The sequence below is a fragment of the Neofelis nebulosa genome, chromosome 12, assembly GCF_028018385.1.
Source record: "Neofelis nebulosa isolate mNeoNeb1 chromosome 12, mNeoNeb1.pri, whole genome shotgun sequence".
Taxonomy (NCBI): Eukaryota; Metazoa; Chordata; class Mammalia; order Carnivora; family Felidae; genus Neofelis; species Neofelis nebulosa.
In genome coordinates this window covers 32,358,035-32,375,003 of record NC_080793.1, presented here as the reverse complement: position 1 = coordinate 32,375,003, position 16,969 = coordinate 32,358,035, and the positions used below count along the sequence as shown (strand labels likewise).

The 16,969-nt window shown below is 41.3% G+C and overlaps 2 protein-coding genes across 11 annotated transcripts in view; one reads left to right on the top strand and one right to left on the bottom strand.

Moving 5' to 3' along the window:
• The window catches only part of INVS (inversin), a 158,490-nt gene extending 150,272 nt beyond the window's left edge, over positions 1-8,218 (top strand). For 9 of the 10 annotated variants that reach the window (XM_058694766.1, XM_058694758.1, XM_058694760.1 and 6 more), the window contains 3 exons: positions 2,619-2,848; positions 3,582-3,656; positions 6,803-8,218. In XM_058694766.1, coding sequence (XP_058550749.1) covers positions 2,619-2,848; positions 3,582-3,656; positions 6,803-6,954 — 457 coding nt within the window. In that variant the 3' untranslated portion in view covers positions 6,955-8,218. Of the gene's footprint in view, positions 1-2,618; positions 2,849-3,478; positions 3,657-6,802 lie in introns of those variants that run through there. The other variant, XM_058694759.1, reaches the window with a different exon arrangement.
• Positions 8,219-9,040: 822 nt separating this feature from the next.
• The window catches only part of TEX10 (testis expressed 10), a 62,513-nt gene continuing 54,584 nt past the window's right edge, over positions 9,041-16,969 (bottom strand). Inside the window, exons 13-15 of the mRNA XM_058694769.1 lie at positions 15,277-15,458; positions 10,750-10,960; positions 9,041-9,266 (exon numbers count right to left, since the gene is read on the bottom strand). Coding sequence (XP_058550752.1) covers positions 9,153-9,266; positions 10,750-10,960; positions 15,277-15,458 — 507 coding nt within the window. The 3' untranslated portion in view covers positions 9,041-9,152. The remainder of the gene's footprint in view (positions 9,267-10,749; positions 10,961-15,276; positions 15,459-16,969) is intronic.

The window sequence follows — 16,969 nt, the reverse complement described above, 5'->3', positions numbered from 1 at the left end:
GTCATAGATTCTTTCTTCTACATGGTCGAGTCTGATTTTCAAGTTCTCTATTGAATTCTTCAGTTCATACGTTGTATTTTTCAGCTCTAGGATTTCTTTTTCTGCACCCCCCCCCATTTTTGTTTGTTGAATTTCTCATTTTGTTCATGCATTTTGCTAATTTTATTTAGTTGTCTGTGCATTCTTGTAATTCACTAAACTTTTTTAAAGAATTCTGAATTGTTTGTAGAACAGTTTACAGATCTCCATGTCCTTTTTTTAAAAATTTTAATGTTGTCTTTTTGAGAGCACACGTGCATGCACAGGTCGGGGAGGGGCAGAGTGGGAGGGAGACACAGAATATGAAGCAGGCTCCAGGCTCTGCACTGTCGGCACACAGCCTGGTATGCAGCTCGAACTCACGAACCACGAGATCATGACCTAAGCCAAAGTCAGATGTTTAACCAAGTGAGCCACCCAGGTGCCCCTTGCAGATCTCTATTTTAGAGTCAGTTACCAGAACTTTATTAGTTTCCTTTGGCATGGTCATGTCTACCTGATTCTTTTGTGATTCCTAATTTCTGATGCTGCTATCTCAACATTTGAAGAAGTGGTCTACTCTTCCATACTTCATAGGTTTGCTTTAACCAAGAGTTCTTCACCAGGCAGCTCAGTTTGGGTTTCTGGCCATGTCTACTAGTAACATTCTTGGGCAGATGAAGGTTGCTTTTAAGGCAGTCTGTTTTTGGGCAGGGCAAGCTCTGAGGTTGGGGTGGGGCAAGGGGTGGGGTGTGCTGCTAGCTGGGAATAGTTGAATAGGACTGCTGAGTTGGTTCTCTGCCCAAGCAAGGCTTTAGGATGGGCTCTGCAGTTGCCTGGGTTTTCTAGTCAGGCTTACTAGTAGGTGGGGCTATGAAGTCACTTCGCTGAACTGACAGAGCAGCAGGACAGGCCATAGGGCCTGCACAGGTTGTTTGGGGACTCAAGTCAGACAAGATTGTGCATGGAGTTTCCTGGCCAGGTGGGGGCCACCAGTTTTGCAGTGCAGACAGGGATAATACCAGGCTGTGTTTTCTCTTCAAGTGCCCTATAAGAAGGGCTTTGGATGGGCTACACAGCTTCCTGTGTGATCTGGCTAGGTTTCCTGGTCAGATGGGCTGAAGGCTCTATTCAGCAATGGCTAGGGCTATGAATCACTTGCCCTGTTCATGGAGAGCATGAGAACCAGCTCCAAGGCCTGAAGTTTTGTGGCTGACTCAAGCTGACCTGCACCCCAAGGTCCCTGGCTATACAGGGCCACGGTTTTTGCTTTGCAGATAACCAGCTCTACCTGCTATACCTCTCCAGGTGGTCTGTCCAGGCTTTGGTCAGGTAGGGCCAGGAGCAACACTCATGTGTTATGCCTGAGGTTATGCCTCAGCTCCCCTGCCTGAGTTGAAGCAGACCAGACTTCCAGGGTTGACAAGGCTCTTTAAGAACCACTCAGGAACCCTGCTGAGTTCCCTGGTCAGACCGCACCTCTGTTTTGGCTCTGCAGATGAGCAAAATTAAAGATTGGGACTACTACTTGGACACTGCAGGTAGGAACTTGGTCTGCAAAGACCCACATCCTGGTTGTTGCAAGCCCCTACCTTCCCCATCACAGACTCCCAGTGGCCAAGTCCCACAGATTCCCTGGCAATCCCCATGGGATGAGACCGGAGTGGGGGCTCCCAAGAAGTGACCTACAATGCTGGAGGTGCTGGATTCCACCCTGGGTTCCCTTTTCCCATTTGAGGAACCATAGGCTAAAGTCACTTGGGTGTGGTGCTACACCAGCCTGATGGAGGGGCAGTGCAGTCTGCATGTAGCTGTTCCTCATATCCCATTGTAGTCTGTCTTGGCCCCTGTGGTGCATGGGGCTGCAGCCTCTCTCCCATGTTCTAGGACTTTCTCAGTGGTGTCTTATCCGTGAATAGTTGTTAGTTGTTGTTTTCGTAAGGGGAAGTAAGGAAGAACCTATGTTGTCATCCTGGTGTGATGTGCCATCTACTCAGCCCTACTTGATGGATTTTCACCTTAATCATGAGGAATGTGCCTGACATGTAACAGGCTCTGAACAAATGTTGGCTCCTTCTACAGTGTAGCCTAGCCTTCCATCCTTCTTCACAAAATACACAATGCTTCGTACACCTCTCATTACTTTCCTGGCACAAATGTCCCTATCTCCACTTAGGCCAGTTCTGCCTAGAGTAGTACCCTTCTCTGCCCAGTAAGCTCCTATGCATCCTTTAAAACCCAGCACAAGTATCAGCCTTATAAAGCCTTACCAGACCACCAGGAATTATCAGTCTCACATGATCTCATGCAATCTAGCTCCTCGGTTTTACATAGTACTTCTCATTTATTTACACATTAGCCCAACCCACCCTGAGGGCAGACTCATCTGATTCCTAGTTCAGGAACTATTTGATTTAAAAAAAATAATGATTTTTTTTTTTTTTCCACATTAAACCTACTGCCACTGTAAATTAGGAATGGGAGCTTAAATGAATCTCCCAGTTCAGCAAACTATACCTATAGCTTCTAGGAACCCAAAGGAAACTTTCTTTTCTCAGTACTGTGATCTTAAAGTCTCTCCTCTCTTCTGACCTCACCAGCTACCAGCTTAGGAAGCACCTGTCCCACCTTCTGCACATGAAGCAGCTTGGAACCAGAGATGTGGACAGATGGAACCAAGAGTGCCTGGCATTGCTGCTCCAAGTTTGGAGGAAAGAACTGGAACTAACCCCCCCAAAGACCACTGCAGTAAGCAGGACCACGAAGAGTTCATCCAAGGGCAGCTCAGGCACAAAGTCCACCAGACACTTAGTACTCAAGCAAATCTACGGTAAATGTCCTTCTGGGCACGTTGTAGTTGACAACAAGCACCCCCAGAGTGTTGCATCAGAATCTGAAATGGGATTTAATTACACTGGGCAAACCTCCATTCAGATAGGAACTTTACTTCCAAGAACCAAGAGAATTTTCAACACACATTTAATGCCTCCCCTCCAGCAATTCTAGTTCAGAACTGGTTTGATGATGCATTCTGGCATCTCAATCAAGAGGTCTTCTGCTGGCCTTCATTACCCTTTAAACCCCTCCAGACCACTGCTTGGGTCCTCCCCTTATATTACCCATTTGGAGGGCTCCAGAAGCAGGAACACCTTGCCTGCCTCACTTTGACCTTCCTTATGCTAAAATAGTACAGGGCTGCCCATCTGTGGGAATGCCCCAGACCCACCACAATAGTAAATACTTGCTCAGCAGACGAATTGCTTTAAATTGGAACATTTTCAGCTCTGGAAAGAACCCATTCAAATAAACTCAGCAGAGAAGAGGCCTAGATAGCTCCCCAAAAGAAAAAAGTTGAGCCAAGGCACTTGAGAAATAGATCTGCAGCCCAGGCAGCAAAATCTCAGGACTTTACTCTGGGCCTACATGGTATTTCCACACTATACCTAATTTCTCTTGGCAGATATCAACAAGCTCAAGTCTTTACCTCAAAAAGGAACTTAGAACTTGGTGAGGCCACAGCTAACCTTGGTCAGAGAGGAATAGTCACTGTTGGTTGATTTCAGGTTGTTCTCAAGAAGGGAAAGTTCCTCATCCCACAAGATCTTCCAAAGCCCATCCTGTGCTGCATCTCAATTCAGGTAAGGTAGCCACTGCACTGGCAAAGCAGATTGGGAAGACAATGTGGGGAAGCATTTGCCTTTTTTGTTTCATCCTCAAAGATGGAAGACATGAGGATAGAGATTGCTAGGGATTTCCAATGGTCATTTCCTTTGAGGTGTACATGTTTTTCATTCCCCTTTCATGGAATTATTACTGCAATCAACATGCCTCCCTAACAGGCAAGTTATTTTCACAACCACAAGTTGTTAACATTACCTCCAGTAGAGACAATAAATGGTACTTTTACATACTTGTTCACATGAAGGGGGGAAAATGAAAATGCTGTCATTCTTCAAAGTAATACCTTGGGAATTCTTGTTCTGTATTGATTTCACATTAAGATTCTTCATCTCCTTCCCAAACTTGAGAGGTTCCTTAACCACAAATTCTGGCCTTTGCCTTTCACGGCCCCATGAAGGGGACATGTAATATTTAATAACACGTCCTGTTCAGGCTTCACCGTGCACAATTTCACTCATGCTCAGGGAACTTTCTTTTCAGCCGCAAGACAAGAGTATTTTACTCTGGGCCCCCTTCATTCACACCAGCATTAAATCTGGGTGATAAGTTCAGTGCTGTCAGCAGTTAATGCCAGATCCAGTGTTGTTCATGGGTGGCTATGGCAACACGCTCCCCCCACCCCACCCTTGCTGATCCAGTCATCCTGCAGGAATAGAGTGCAGCTGGAAGGTGAACAATGACTGTCAGCGTGAACTTTAACATTCATTTAGTTTTTGATTGGGTGGGAGGGGGGGGGACCTGGAGGTAGGGGACAGTGTAATTACTGCCCAATCTTTAATATGGGTTGGGCAACTCATGTAATATAGGCAGGCTGATCAGGGAGTAGCTGATAGGGTAGTTACACTGTGGGCCTTGATTCCTTTGAAACTTTCCATGTTTAAAAAAAAAAAAAAGCTTTTGTTCTACTTGAATGAATTGAAAATTAGTTTCAAAAACAATGGTCAGACAGAACTACCAGAAAAGTCGCATTTAAATAAAACATTTTTTTTACTTAGTCCTGGGTTTTTCTCTTGAGACCATCAGAAATCATAAAAATGAGGTGTTTAGAAACACAAAAGGTTTTTAGTCAAAGGGTTCACAGTTAAGGGACGAATAAACAAACTCAAATATACTTAGTGGTTTTTTGGGATTTCACATGAACAAGTAGCTTGTTTGTCGTACACATGTAATTCTAAGTGGCTTGAAAACAGACAAGGTCTTAAGAGAATCTTTTCCTAACCCTAAATGGGGGAACACAAGGTTTTGTTAAGTCTACACATGTACATTAAGGCACTATCCAGTGAGCTGATTATCAGAGCTGCTAATTAGTGTAGCTGGAGCCCATATATGTTTCATACAGAAAGCATCTATAAATAGTTTCCATGGAAATGGACATCTGTGATTCCACATTGCAGAAATTTCTGTGTGTCAGTTGTGCCCAACTGAACCAAAAAGAGAACATTAATTTTGGTCTTCTCCATGAATAAAAATGTTAGTTCATTTTTTTGCTTTGAGAATTCCATGGGGTTAAGGATCTTCTGATTTGCTCACTGTCCTATTCACTTTTAGGAAATTATTTGGCACACAGTAGGTGTTCAAATACTTGAGCAAGGATTGTTGCTCCCAACTTCCAGCATAGGAGAGGCTTTAGTAGTGCCTTTACCTCTTTAAAGAGGAAGCAGAAAGTGAGCTGGATATAGCAAAGTATATAGCCTCCTGGGCCTGTTTCTCTACATGCATTTGGGAGACTCCACAACCCCTGTTTTCTCTAGTCCTTCAACAGGAACCCCCGTATACCACCCACAAAATAGCAGCATAGTATTGGTCAGAGAGCATATACATATAACTTATATATGCATATAAATATATAACCTCCAGGGTGCACCTGGGTGGCTCAGTTAAGCATCTGACTCTGGATTTTGGCTCAGGTCATGATCTCATGGCAGTGAGATCAAGCCCTGTGTTAAGCTCTGTGATGAGCATGGAAGCCTGCTTGAGATTTATTCATTTTCTACCCCCACCCCCACCCCCAACCACTCCCTTCTGCCTCTCTCCCTTGCTTGGGCTCACACTCCTAAATTTGGGAGCCCTTCTTTTTAAATATAAAAGAACTACCTTTAAAAAGCCCATTCCAATGAATGGAATAACCATGGCTCAAGTGATTACTAATGATAACCCCTTTGTATGAATGCAGAATATTCCTGCCCATCTACAGATGGGTATACAGATAACTCAAGACTTGATACAGTAAAGGCAGCCAGAAACAGAATTCAGTATCAGTAGTTCACTTTAAATAACCATAATAAAACCAAGAGAGAAAAAGTAAGACATGTTTGTAACTTTCTGAAACTACTCACCTTTCATGTTTGCTACTTTGCTCCACAGAGAGGAAAAACAGAGCAATTTGGCCTCAGCAAGAGGGTTGAATACATCACTGTTTTCCAACTGTGACATCTTAAAAGTTTTCATGCTATAAGTAACTTCAAAGTCATAAAAAGGCCTAAAAATACCCATTTCAAGATTGATATGCCTATCAGTCTGTTATCCTTGAAGATAGTAAATTTTCAAATGAAATGGTTTTCTAGAATGTACTATATAGCCTAGTGTGTGGTACATGGCAAATTGAGAAATACATGTGTATATGTGTTTGTGTTATGTATGACCTACATAAAGAAAGCTATACCAGTTATTCTAGACAGACTGAAAACCTAGGTCCCAATCCCAGCTCAAGTACCTGGCCTCTCCCAGTCAAGGTTCTTCAAGAGCTGTCAGGTATCAGGTCACCTGGGTGGAAGTGTCCAACTTCGGCTCAGGTCACTGCCTCATGGTTCACGAGTCCAAGCCCTGAGTCAGTCTCTCCACTGATAGTGCAGAGCCTGCTTGGGATTCTCTCTCTTCCTCTGCACCTTACCCACTTGTGCTTTCGCTCTCAATCTTTAAAAATGTCCTGTATCTTGGAGGATGATGTAAAATGCAAGGTTGGTAAGTCACCTGTCTCTACAACAAACTGGCTGTCACCTTCCTAGCTCCCTAAATAGTCCATATCTAAACCCTTTACCTCACCAGCAATGAACTTTTCAGTATTAAAAATAACAAATATCTCTCTGGTATTTGCTTTTAACAGTGAGCAACTTGCAGTGTATACACCTCCTTGAGAATAGTGGAAGATCAAAGAATTTTTCTTATAACCTGCAATCAGCTACTCAATCAAAAACCAAAACAAAGCTTCGACCACCTGTGGAGGAAGACCGTGTCCGGGGGAGCTGGAATAGCTAGTGCAGAGTTCTGATTCTCTGCTGATTAACTTTTCCATCTTGAGAAAACTTTAATATTCATGCCTCAAGCCTTATTAGCCTGAAAACATGGTAACAACTGAATGACAATGTCAGGATGTTTTCTTTCTGCTCTTATACAGCACTGTTAGCCTGTGCTACAGACTATACCCGTGCAAAACTTACTAGCTGTCTGCCCTCGCTTCAGTCAGTACAGCTATAAAGTAGAACACATAATTAACAGTAACGTCTAAGCCAAACTAAGAACATGAGCACTAACATGAGATTTCTGCCAGCCAGCTGATGCAAGCCTGGTTTTTTGGCTCCAGGGAAGAACCTACATGAGAGGGGGAAGAGCCTGTCCTATAGCAGCCATTTTTATCAGTTGGACCAGACCATTCATGCATAACCTACCAATTCACTTGTATTTTCTGCCTGACCTATAGGTGAGCAAGCTTGTCAAAATGCCATTCCTATTGGCAGGGAAAACTGCTAAACCTACATACATTCAAGCTATAAGAACACCAGGCATAAATAAATTTCAGTGGTTACAGGCTTTTTCACATTTTGTTAAAAGTTTTATTTATATTTGGGGTGCCTGGGTGGCTCACTCGATTAAGCGTCCAACTTCAGCTCAGGTCATGAACTCATGGTTCATGGGTTCAAGCCCCCCTGTTCTGACAGCTCAGAGCCTGGAGCCTGCTTTGGATTCTGTGTCTCCCTCTCTCTGTTCCTCCCCTTTGGATTCTCTCTCTTCTCAAAAATAAAAAAAAATTATTTTTGAGAGAGAGCGTAAGCAGGGAAAGGGGTAGGAGTGGAGTGGGAGGAAGGGACAGAGGATTGGAAGCAGGTTCTGCGCAGACAGCAAGCTTGATTCGGGGCTCAACCTCACAAGCTCCAAGATCATGACCTTAGCCGAAGTCGGATACTCAACCAACTGAGCCACCCAAGTGCCCCAGTTTTTTCACATTTTTAAGAGCAAAGCTACCATAGGAATGTAGACAGAAGGCATAAACAGTGGCATGTTAGGCCCAAATATTTGTAGTAGGAGCATTTCCATTTTCTTAAGATTATTGCCACCCCTGTCCTGACAGGTAGAGATAAGCAGCAATAAAGTGTTACCTTGATTTTTGTTACAATTTGCTAATTATTTCATAATTATGAAAATAGTTAATCCTTGAACAACCAGGTTTGTGTGGGTCCTCTTAACATGGATTTTTTTTCCAGTAAATGTATATAGTATCAATAAATATAGCCATGGTACTGCAGATGTGTTCTTCTCTCTAGAGAGAATTTATTATAAGAATTAGGTATATAATATGTATATACAAAATAGGTGTAGAGGCACCTGGGTGGCTCAGTTGGTTAAGCGTCTGAGTCTTGACTTCAGCTCAGGTCATGATCTCCCAGTCATGAGACTGAGCCTCGTGTTGGGCTCCACGCTGAGTGTGGAGCATGCTTAGAAGATTCTCTCTCTCCCTCTTCCCTTTCCCCGCTCTCACTCAGAAAAAAATATGTGTAAATTGATTATCAGTAAGGCCTCTGGTCAACAGTAGGCTATTAGTAGTAAAATTTTGGGGTAGTCAAATGTTATACATGGATTTTTTGGCTGGGGGTGTGGGTGTCAGCATAAATCGCTATATATGGCTTATAATTTTAAAAGAATTATGGTCATTAGTAGAAAGTAATTTTGAAAGAAGAATTATCTAAATCAAACCAAGTACCATTTGAGGAAAACCTCAAACAACCGTAGTACTATCTTGAAATCTTGCTCCTGCAGAAGGAGCTAGAAAACCTCTGTAAATAACAGAACTCCATAGTGAGGAGCTGAATGTCATGATGGATAAAGGCAACCATTCCCAAATAAAAAATTGGTTTCTGTTGCTGTCTGAATGAACTAGAACTGAGACCACAAAGATTCTTTCTTGGTAAATAACAGAAGGTACTGTATCATTCCATATTTTGTAAATATTTAGTTTCTATGAAATGCAAAATACTCTACCCACCTGTGACCAAGTATAATGTCCTGGTCCAAGAAGCCAGCCTGTGTTATTTTCCTACCTTAGTGCAAAGGAAGGTTCATAAACAACTTCTTTAAAAGTTCAGCTTTAATGACAAACATTACATCAGTTTCTCTTCAAAATTAGATAGACGTGAATAAACAATTTCAAACAGGAGGTACCATGGTGCCTCTTACTGTACTCAATACACTGTACTCAACGCAGTGGGCCCCTGGGGATGCCCAGTGATATACACATTGAAGCAATAATGTAAGTCTGTGAGCCACTGTTCTTGAATACCTCCAGTCTTCAATGTCTGCAGAGAAAAACAAAAGTAATTGAGAATTATATCAAAGTTGTTACACTACCTGACAGTATTTTTCACACCCAAACGAGATCTCAGAACCACCACAATCCTATCTCCTCCATTTATCAATCACCACAGGATATTTGTTAATTGGGCATTACCACAGGTAGTGAAAATTCCTCGGTACAACCTCAAGTACAAGTGCTACCAGTTTCTCGTTTCATCTGTTCCTTCTCAAATATTGCCAGGAACTAATGACATTTCACCATCAACCATCTCCACACTCTGGACTTCCCTTGGTATGCTCGAGTCTCACAATCTTTGCATTAACATCAACTGAGAAGAATTCTGCAAGGCCGACTGACAATCTGTCATTCTCTTCCTTATAGAGGTGAGCTGATTCTCCAACCTCTGAACAATCCAAATTCTTGCCTTTTCTTCCCTTCTATTTCTGAATTATTCTGCTGCTTCTTTCATTATTTCTACAAGGCTACTGAGAATATTCAGAACATGAACTTGTGTTATATACACATATAAGCTCTATTACTCTGAAGTACTACTACAGGTATCAACTAATAAACCCCCAAATACCTATAGAAAAAACCTCTAACTCTTCCAAACCAAAAACACCAAAGAAATCCTAGACAGAGCTGCCCCTGCAAAACAGATACAGATGAATGCAGAACCAGCCATTACACAAAGCAGAAGCCTGCAACTTCTTAACTTCCTCTTATTCTCCAGTGAACTAAGTGACTAGGAACTGGCCGTAAGCCTATTCCTGCTAAATAATGTTTTCAGGGATAACTAACATTTATTGAGCACTTAATGTCAGTTTCACTAAAAACTTTACCTGAATGATCTCACTTTATGCTTATCAAAACTCAATGAAGTTGCTATTCCTACAGCTAAGTAAAACAACTTAGCTTAGGGGCCCCTGGGTGGCTCAGTCGGTTGCACGTCGGGCTTTGGCTCTGGTCACGATCTCATAGTTCGTGAGTTCAAGCCCCGCGTCAGGCTCTGTGCTGACAGCTCTGAGCCTGGAGCCTGCTTCAGATTCTGTGTCCCCCTCTCTCTGCCCCACCCCTGCTTGTGCTCTGTTTCTGTCTTTCAAAAATGAATAAACATCAAAAAAAATTTTTTTAAAACAACTCCGGTTTAAAAACATGCTGAATAAGCACAGTTAATCAAGAGTCTGTACCAGAATCCTGGTAGGAGTGATTCTGATGCTCTGTACCTTTTCTAAAGAACCTGCCTGCGACCAATTCAATTTGAGTATTTTAAACCTTTTATTACTGACTCTGGATCAAAGACCTCCCTCTGGCTAAGTGACAGGTGCTAGTCAGCAGGGGAAAACCTGGGAAATCACCACAGTGGGCTTCATTCCAGGAGTCAGTCAATGCACTGGAGGCCTAGCCTCCCCAGAGAACCCCACCCATGCCCTCCTCATGAATCCCTTTTCTAGTAATAATACAAAGCCCTGTTCCATGCTTACCGTGATATTCTTGATGATCTGCTGCACCAAGATGGCATTGGTTAACATATGAGTCCTGAGGGGTGCATGCTGAAGCAGCAGGCGAAGCAGCTGGCCCACAACAGGCAGCTCCTCAGGTCCAGCTCTGTTCACCCGCAGGCTCTGCAGCATCAACCTGAGGACTCGAGGCAGGAGAGCCAGGATGGAGACACAGACCCCCCACAACTTGTCCCTACAGTAACAGACAAAAATGAGTCAGTGAGCCAACACACACAGAAGTACCCTTTCTGTATTTTCCAAAACTGAAAATGTCCTTTTAAGAAATGTGGTGTTTTCTCATAAAACCCCACAAATCAAAACTAACAACTGGGTTTCGTCATAGCTGAATAAGCAAATCCAATGAAGAATCAGCTGTTCTCCCCTACTCGGTAAGTTCCAGGAAGCCTAGCAATCAACACTTTCCTGGGCTTACCAGGACATTCTTAAAGCTCTGGTGATCATATATATAACACAGAATTAGCCAAAGAACACAATAATCTACATATGCATACTGTTTTCTACCACTGAACAATATTCAACTATTATACCATCAAAAATCCCACTGGTACAATCAGAATATCCCACTGGTAGAAAGAAAAAAAACTTGGGATGCCTGGCTCAGTCAGTAGGGCATGCGACTCTTAATCTTGGGGTCATGAATTCAAGCCCCACTTTGAAGGCAGTTTATTTAAAAACAAAAACAAACTTCATGAAATTTTAATGCTGTGCCCTGGATTCTGAGCCTCTTCAATGTTTTAAACAGGGCAGATATGCAGAGAAAGATGTATTCACAAGGAACCAAAATGGATTTCAGAAAAGAAGCCAGTCAGTGGACTGCTACCATGTTACTAGATCATGAAAGGCCAGAAACGGCAAATCCTAATTTTAGTAAGCACCATTCCCTTGGTTTCACTATAGGGCAGAACAAAAACGTTTTATGATGAAAGTAAATGGACTTGTAGCTAGCCAACCACATTAAATGGAGCAATACCCTTTGGACAAAGAATCCACTGACTGCTAACGGCTCTGACCTTAGTCTGTTATAGTTTTCGTATTAGGAGTGGTCCCCAGATCCTTCAAAGAGAATCTGACTACCTCTAGATGTGGAAGCAGCAACCCTTTCACAATCTGATCAACCTCCCCCACTCCATCTCCATGATGCAGCGTCTCCATCAAAAGTGGATACTGACTCCATTCTAAGCCAACCAGATCCTCTTTTTGGAGACTTTATTTGGAGTATTGACTCATGCACAGCCAGGCTAGGATAGCCACGTGCAAGGAGAAAAAAGCCAGTCTGCAGACATAGCTAATAATGAGGCAAAGGCACAGAGATAAAGACTACACAATCCAGAAGAAAAAGTAGAGAAAACCACTTTGGTTCCTGATGGGTTTCAATTCCTGCCTCCAAAATTCCTAGCCCTTGGGTTTTATGAGTTACTCCTGTAATGACCCAATATATTCATTGTCTACTTTAACTTGAGTGGATTTCAAATAACTGCTGATCAAAACTGTGCTAAAAAGGCTCATGGATTCTACATAATACTAAATATAAGTACAGTGAATGGATCAATAAAGTTTAGTACTCCACCTTCATACAACCCAATTAAAACTGTCAAGCCAAAGAGAAATACAAGAGACCTGGGTACCACAAGCAACAGAAGAAATACCGTACGAACAGCCATTCCTAGGTTTTCCTAAGAGTGTATATATATGTGTGTATGTGTGTATATATTTATATATATAATTATATATCAATATTAATATTGATTATAATTACATAATTGTTAATTATCAATTATATTTATATTACATATAAATATATAGATTTATGTGTGTGTGTATATGTGTGTGTATATATGTGTGTGTGTGTATGTGTGTGTGTATATATAAAAGATCTTTGACAGCAAAATTGATAAGCTGGGGTACATTCACATAACAAAATACTGTAAAGCACCTGTACTGGAGCCCATATTTGTAAATAGTTTTATTGAAACATAGTCACATGCATTCATTTACATGTAATCTGTTGCTGCTTTTGTGTTACCAGGGCAGTGTTGAACAGTTCTGACAAGAGACTTACTGGCACGAAAAACCTAAAATATTTTATTATCTGACTCTTTACAGAAAAGTTTGCTTAGCCCTGGTATGGAGAAACAAAAATGAAATCAGTTTTTCAATCAACATGAATGACTCACAACAATGGTTACAATCAAATCACAAAAACATACAGTATGATATTCTTAAAATACGCCAAACAAAAATTATATTGTTTACAGATACACACAAAATTTTTAATTAGAAGGCAACTTAACAAGAAAACTACAGGGGCACCTGGGTGGCTTAGTCAGTTAAGCATCTGACTTCAGCTCAGGTCATGGTATCACAATTGGTTACGTTCCACCCACATTGGACTCTGGGTTGACAGTTCAGAACCTGGAGCCTACTTCAGATTGTCTCCCGCTCTCTGCCTTTCCCCCACTCACGTTCGCTCTCTCTCTCTCTCTCTCTCCCTCTCTCTCTCAAAAATAAACAAACATTAAGAAAAAAAACAAAAACAAAAAACCTACAGACTCAAAACGGCATCACTCAGGTGAAGGCCCTAAGTCAGTAAACCAAGACTTAATACCTAACCTAACTGCAGTTTCAACCCCCCAAGAAACTTTAACCAGTCAACATGGGAACTTCTTGATCAGCACTAGGAAAAACGTACTGACAGATCCTTACGATTCTGGAGAGCCTCCCTGCCTCAACAATGGATTCTTTACTAATAATTTCCTTCTTTCAACTCCCTGTCTACCTTTAAAAAACTTTCCTAGGAGCGCCTGGGTGGCTCAGTCGGTTAAGCATCCGACTTCGGCTCAGGTCACGATCTCGCGGTTCGTGGGTTCAAGCCCCGCATCGGGCTCTGTGCTGACAGCTCAGAGCCTGGAGCCCGTTTCGGATTCTGTGTTTCCTTCTCTCTCTCTGACCCTCCCCCATTCATGCTCTGTCTCTCTCTGTCTCAAAAATAAATAAACGTTAAAAAAAAATTAAAAAAAAAAGAAAACAAAAAAACTTTCCTATTCTGTAGTCCTTTAGAGCTCCCCTCTACTTGCTAGATGGGATGCTGCCCAATTAATGAATCAATTGATAAACCCTATTAGATGTTTAAAATGTACCAGGCTGAATTTTTGTTATTTAACACGCAAAAGTGATCTCTGGGGGGTACAGAAGAGAAATCTAACTAGAGGTTACACAGAGAGTGTGTTGATGATGTTCTATTTCTGAACGTGTAAGTTGGTTAAATGGATATTCAGTTTAAACTTACTCTTTATATACGTGTTTATTCTTATGATATATAAAAGTTAAAAAAACTAGAAAGACAAATATTAAAATGTTAACAGGCAACAGAATAATTTTTATTTTCTAATCTTTGTTCATCTGTTAGATTTTTTTTAAAAACCTTCTACAAAAAATTTTAACGTTTATTTATTTTTTGAGACACAGAGACAGAGCATGAGCAGGGGAGGGGACACAGAGAGGGAGGGAGTCACAGAATCCGAAGCAGGCTCCAGGCTCCGAGCTGTCAGCACAGAGCATGAGGTGGGGCTTGAACTCACAAATCACGAGATCATGACCTGAGCCCAAGTCAGACACTTAACTGGCTGAGCCATCCAGGCGCCTCAAAATTTTAACAGGCATTACGAATAAGAACATAAGCATGAGAATACTTTTTTAAACTAAAGTGAAATGTTCCAAACTATACTAGAAACTTTAGTGTGGGGCGCCTGGGTGGCGCAGTCGGTTAAGCGTCCGACTTCAGCCAGGTCACGATCTCGCGGTCTGTGAGTTCGAGCCCCGCGTCAGGCTCTGGGCTGATGGCTCGGAGCCTGGAGCCTGTTTCCGATTCTGTGTCTCCCTCTCTCTCTGCCCCTCCCCCGTTCATGCTCTGTCTCTCTCTGTCCCAAAAATAAAAAAAAAATAAAAAAAAAAAAAAAACGTTGAAAAAAAAAATTTAAAAAAAAAAAAAAAAAGAAACTTTAGTGTGAATAGTATGTAAGAGCTAAAGTACTAATATAAACACCAGTATCTTAGAAATTTCCTTAAATCCAAGAATTTAAAGATTTTTACTCTGGCTAGTTTTAATAAAGGCTTGTATTTATCAGTGACTGCATTCTTGTAAAGGTAGATTTTTTTTTTCCTTGCTAGACCTACAGCAACATTAATAATGAAAGCTCCCAAGAAATTTTAAAATGCCATCTAACTTTTCAAATTTGTAGTTTAAAAGAAAAACAAAAACTAAAAATCCTCTTACAAGACAAAGGGAATTTATGAAACAATAAAGAGAAATCCAGTTAAGGTTTATACAAATTCTGAAAGACAATTCAGGGTATTTATTAAATCTAATTTTCTTTCACTCTTTCCTCTTTAAAAAATTTTTTGATTTTATTTATTCTTATTTACTTATTTGGTGGGGAAAACTGGAATAGGTAGAAAAAAATTAAAGTCGAAGAATACAAAAACTATTACCTTTTTCTTAGATGTTCTGCTTCTCCTTTCTCTAAAGTGAGCAGAAAATAAAGAAGACTGTAGCAACAAGAAGCCAGAAACGGTAGTAGAGTCTCACTAAGTACACACGTATGATCCAGGAGCTTACAGATAACACCCAAAACACAGCCAGCTGTACTGTCAGGAATTACAGTCAGCCCAACCTAGGAAGAGAAAAATTAGATTAATGACCTCTTCACAACCGTCCTTCTCTCCATGAAAAAAACAAATCCCATTAACTGGAGAGTTAACCTAACATCACTTCTACTGAAAAACAGCGCATACATTAAACACACAACCTGCCACAACTTAAGGTCCTGTTTTCCCTTAAGAATTTAATTACTAGGGGTGCCTGGGTGGCTCAGTCAAGTAGGCAACCAACTCTTGATTTTGGCTCAGGTCATGATCTCACAAACCGTAAGATTGAGCTCTGTGTCACTTATACCATGGAGCCTGCTTGCATTTCTCCACTCTCTGCCCCTCTCCTGCATGCGCACACGCACTCTCTTTCTCAAAATAAACTTAACAAAAAAAAAGAATCACTACGTTAAATAACTCTGAAAACATGCCAACTCAAGAGATACTATTAACTTAATCTACTGCCTTCCCTCCATGAGTCTACTAAAATTTAAGACATTACAATTTCTGATGGTCAGAAATATCATTTGAAAGGATTACTTTATGCACCCTACCCCGCCCCAAATCTTGATACAACCAACCACATTTCCATGATTTTTAGATTCTTCAGACTAGAAAACTCTCATTTCTGGCACCACCTCCATCCCAGGTAATTAAATGTACAAACCAAAGTTCATTTTACAATTAGCCTACCCCTGCCCTTTAATTTAGCTAGTCATTCAGACATGACTAAGTAAAACACCCTGGAGTAAGACATTACTATACTTAACACTTGACTGCTTCACTGCCTCAAAACCCCGATAAGGGACATCATGGTTTGTGTATTCATCTGGACTCTACTATCTGTCATTAAGGTGGATTCTAACTTACAACTGTTATGTATGCATGGTTTAAATCTCCTGGAAACTACTGTTAAGTCATCATGAAAAAGTCTGCAGGCTCTGATCAGGCTGTTTGAAAATAGTGCCCAAGACTAGCATGTTAATCTTTTACTAGAATAATGAATGTAGTCAAAGGAGGGCATATATATCTGGAGTGGAGGTGAAAAGAAAAGTGGTAGAGATCTTTAGAGACACACGGGATAAAGATTAGAAGTTTGACAACAGAGAGAAAAGAGCACTGGAAATTCAACTCAAGGGAAGTAACATTTTAAAGGAGAAAAGGGGGTTGGAATGTACCTATAAAATTACCCAAAAAAGTGACAGTGCCTGAAAGATAAAACTGTGGGAGTTTCCTCTACACTAAGGATAATTATAATAAGCCAAAAATCTAAACATAAACATTGGAGGAAGCTAAAAAGCAAAATCCCAGGTTTTTGGGAACAAGAGACACCGACTAGCCAGAAGACCAGTCGCAAGGCTTAGCTTGCTGCTTCTAGTGGCCAGGCCTTCAACCTGTTAGGCTATATCCCTTGTTTAGAACCCAAATATTCAAGGTGGAAATCAGACCCCAGTCTGGATGCTGGATTCCCAATACACAAACACCAGGTTTGTGTTCATTAAAGCACTATATGTCAGAAGAACCTGAGGTATAATTT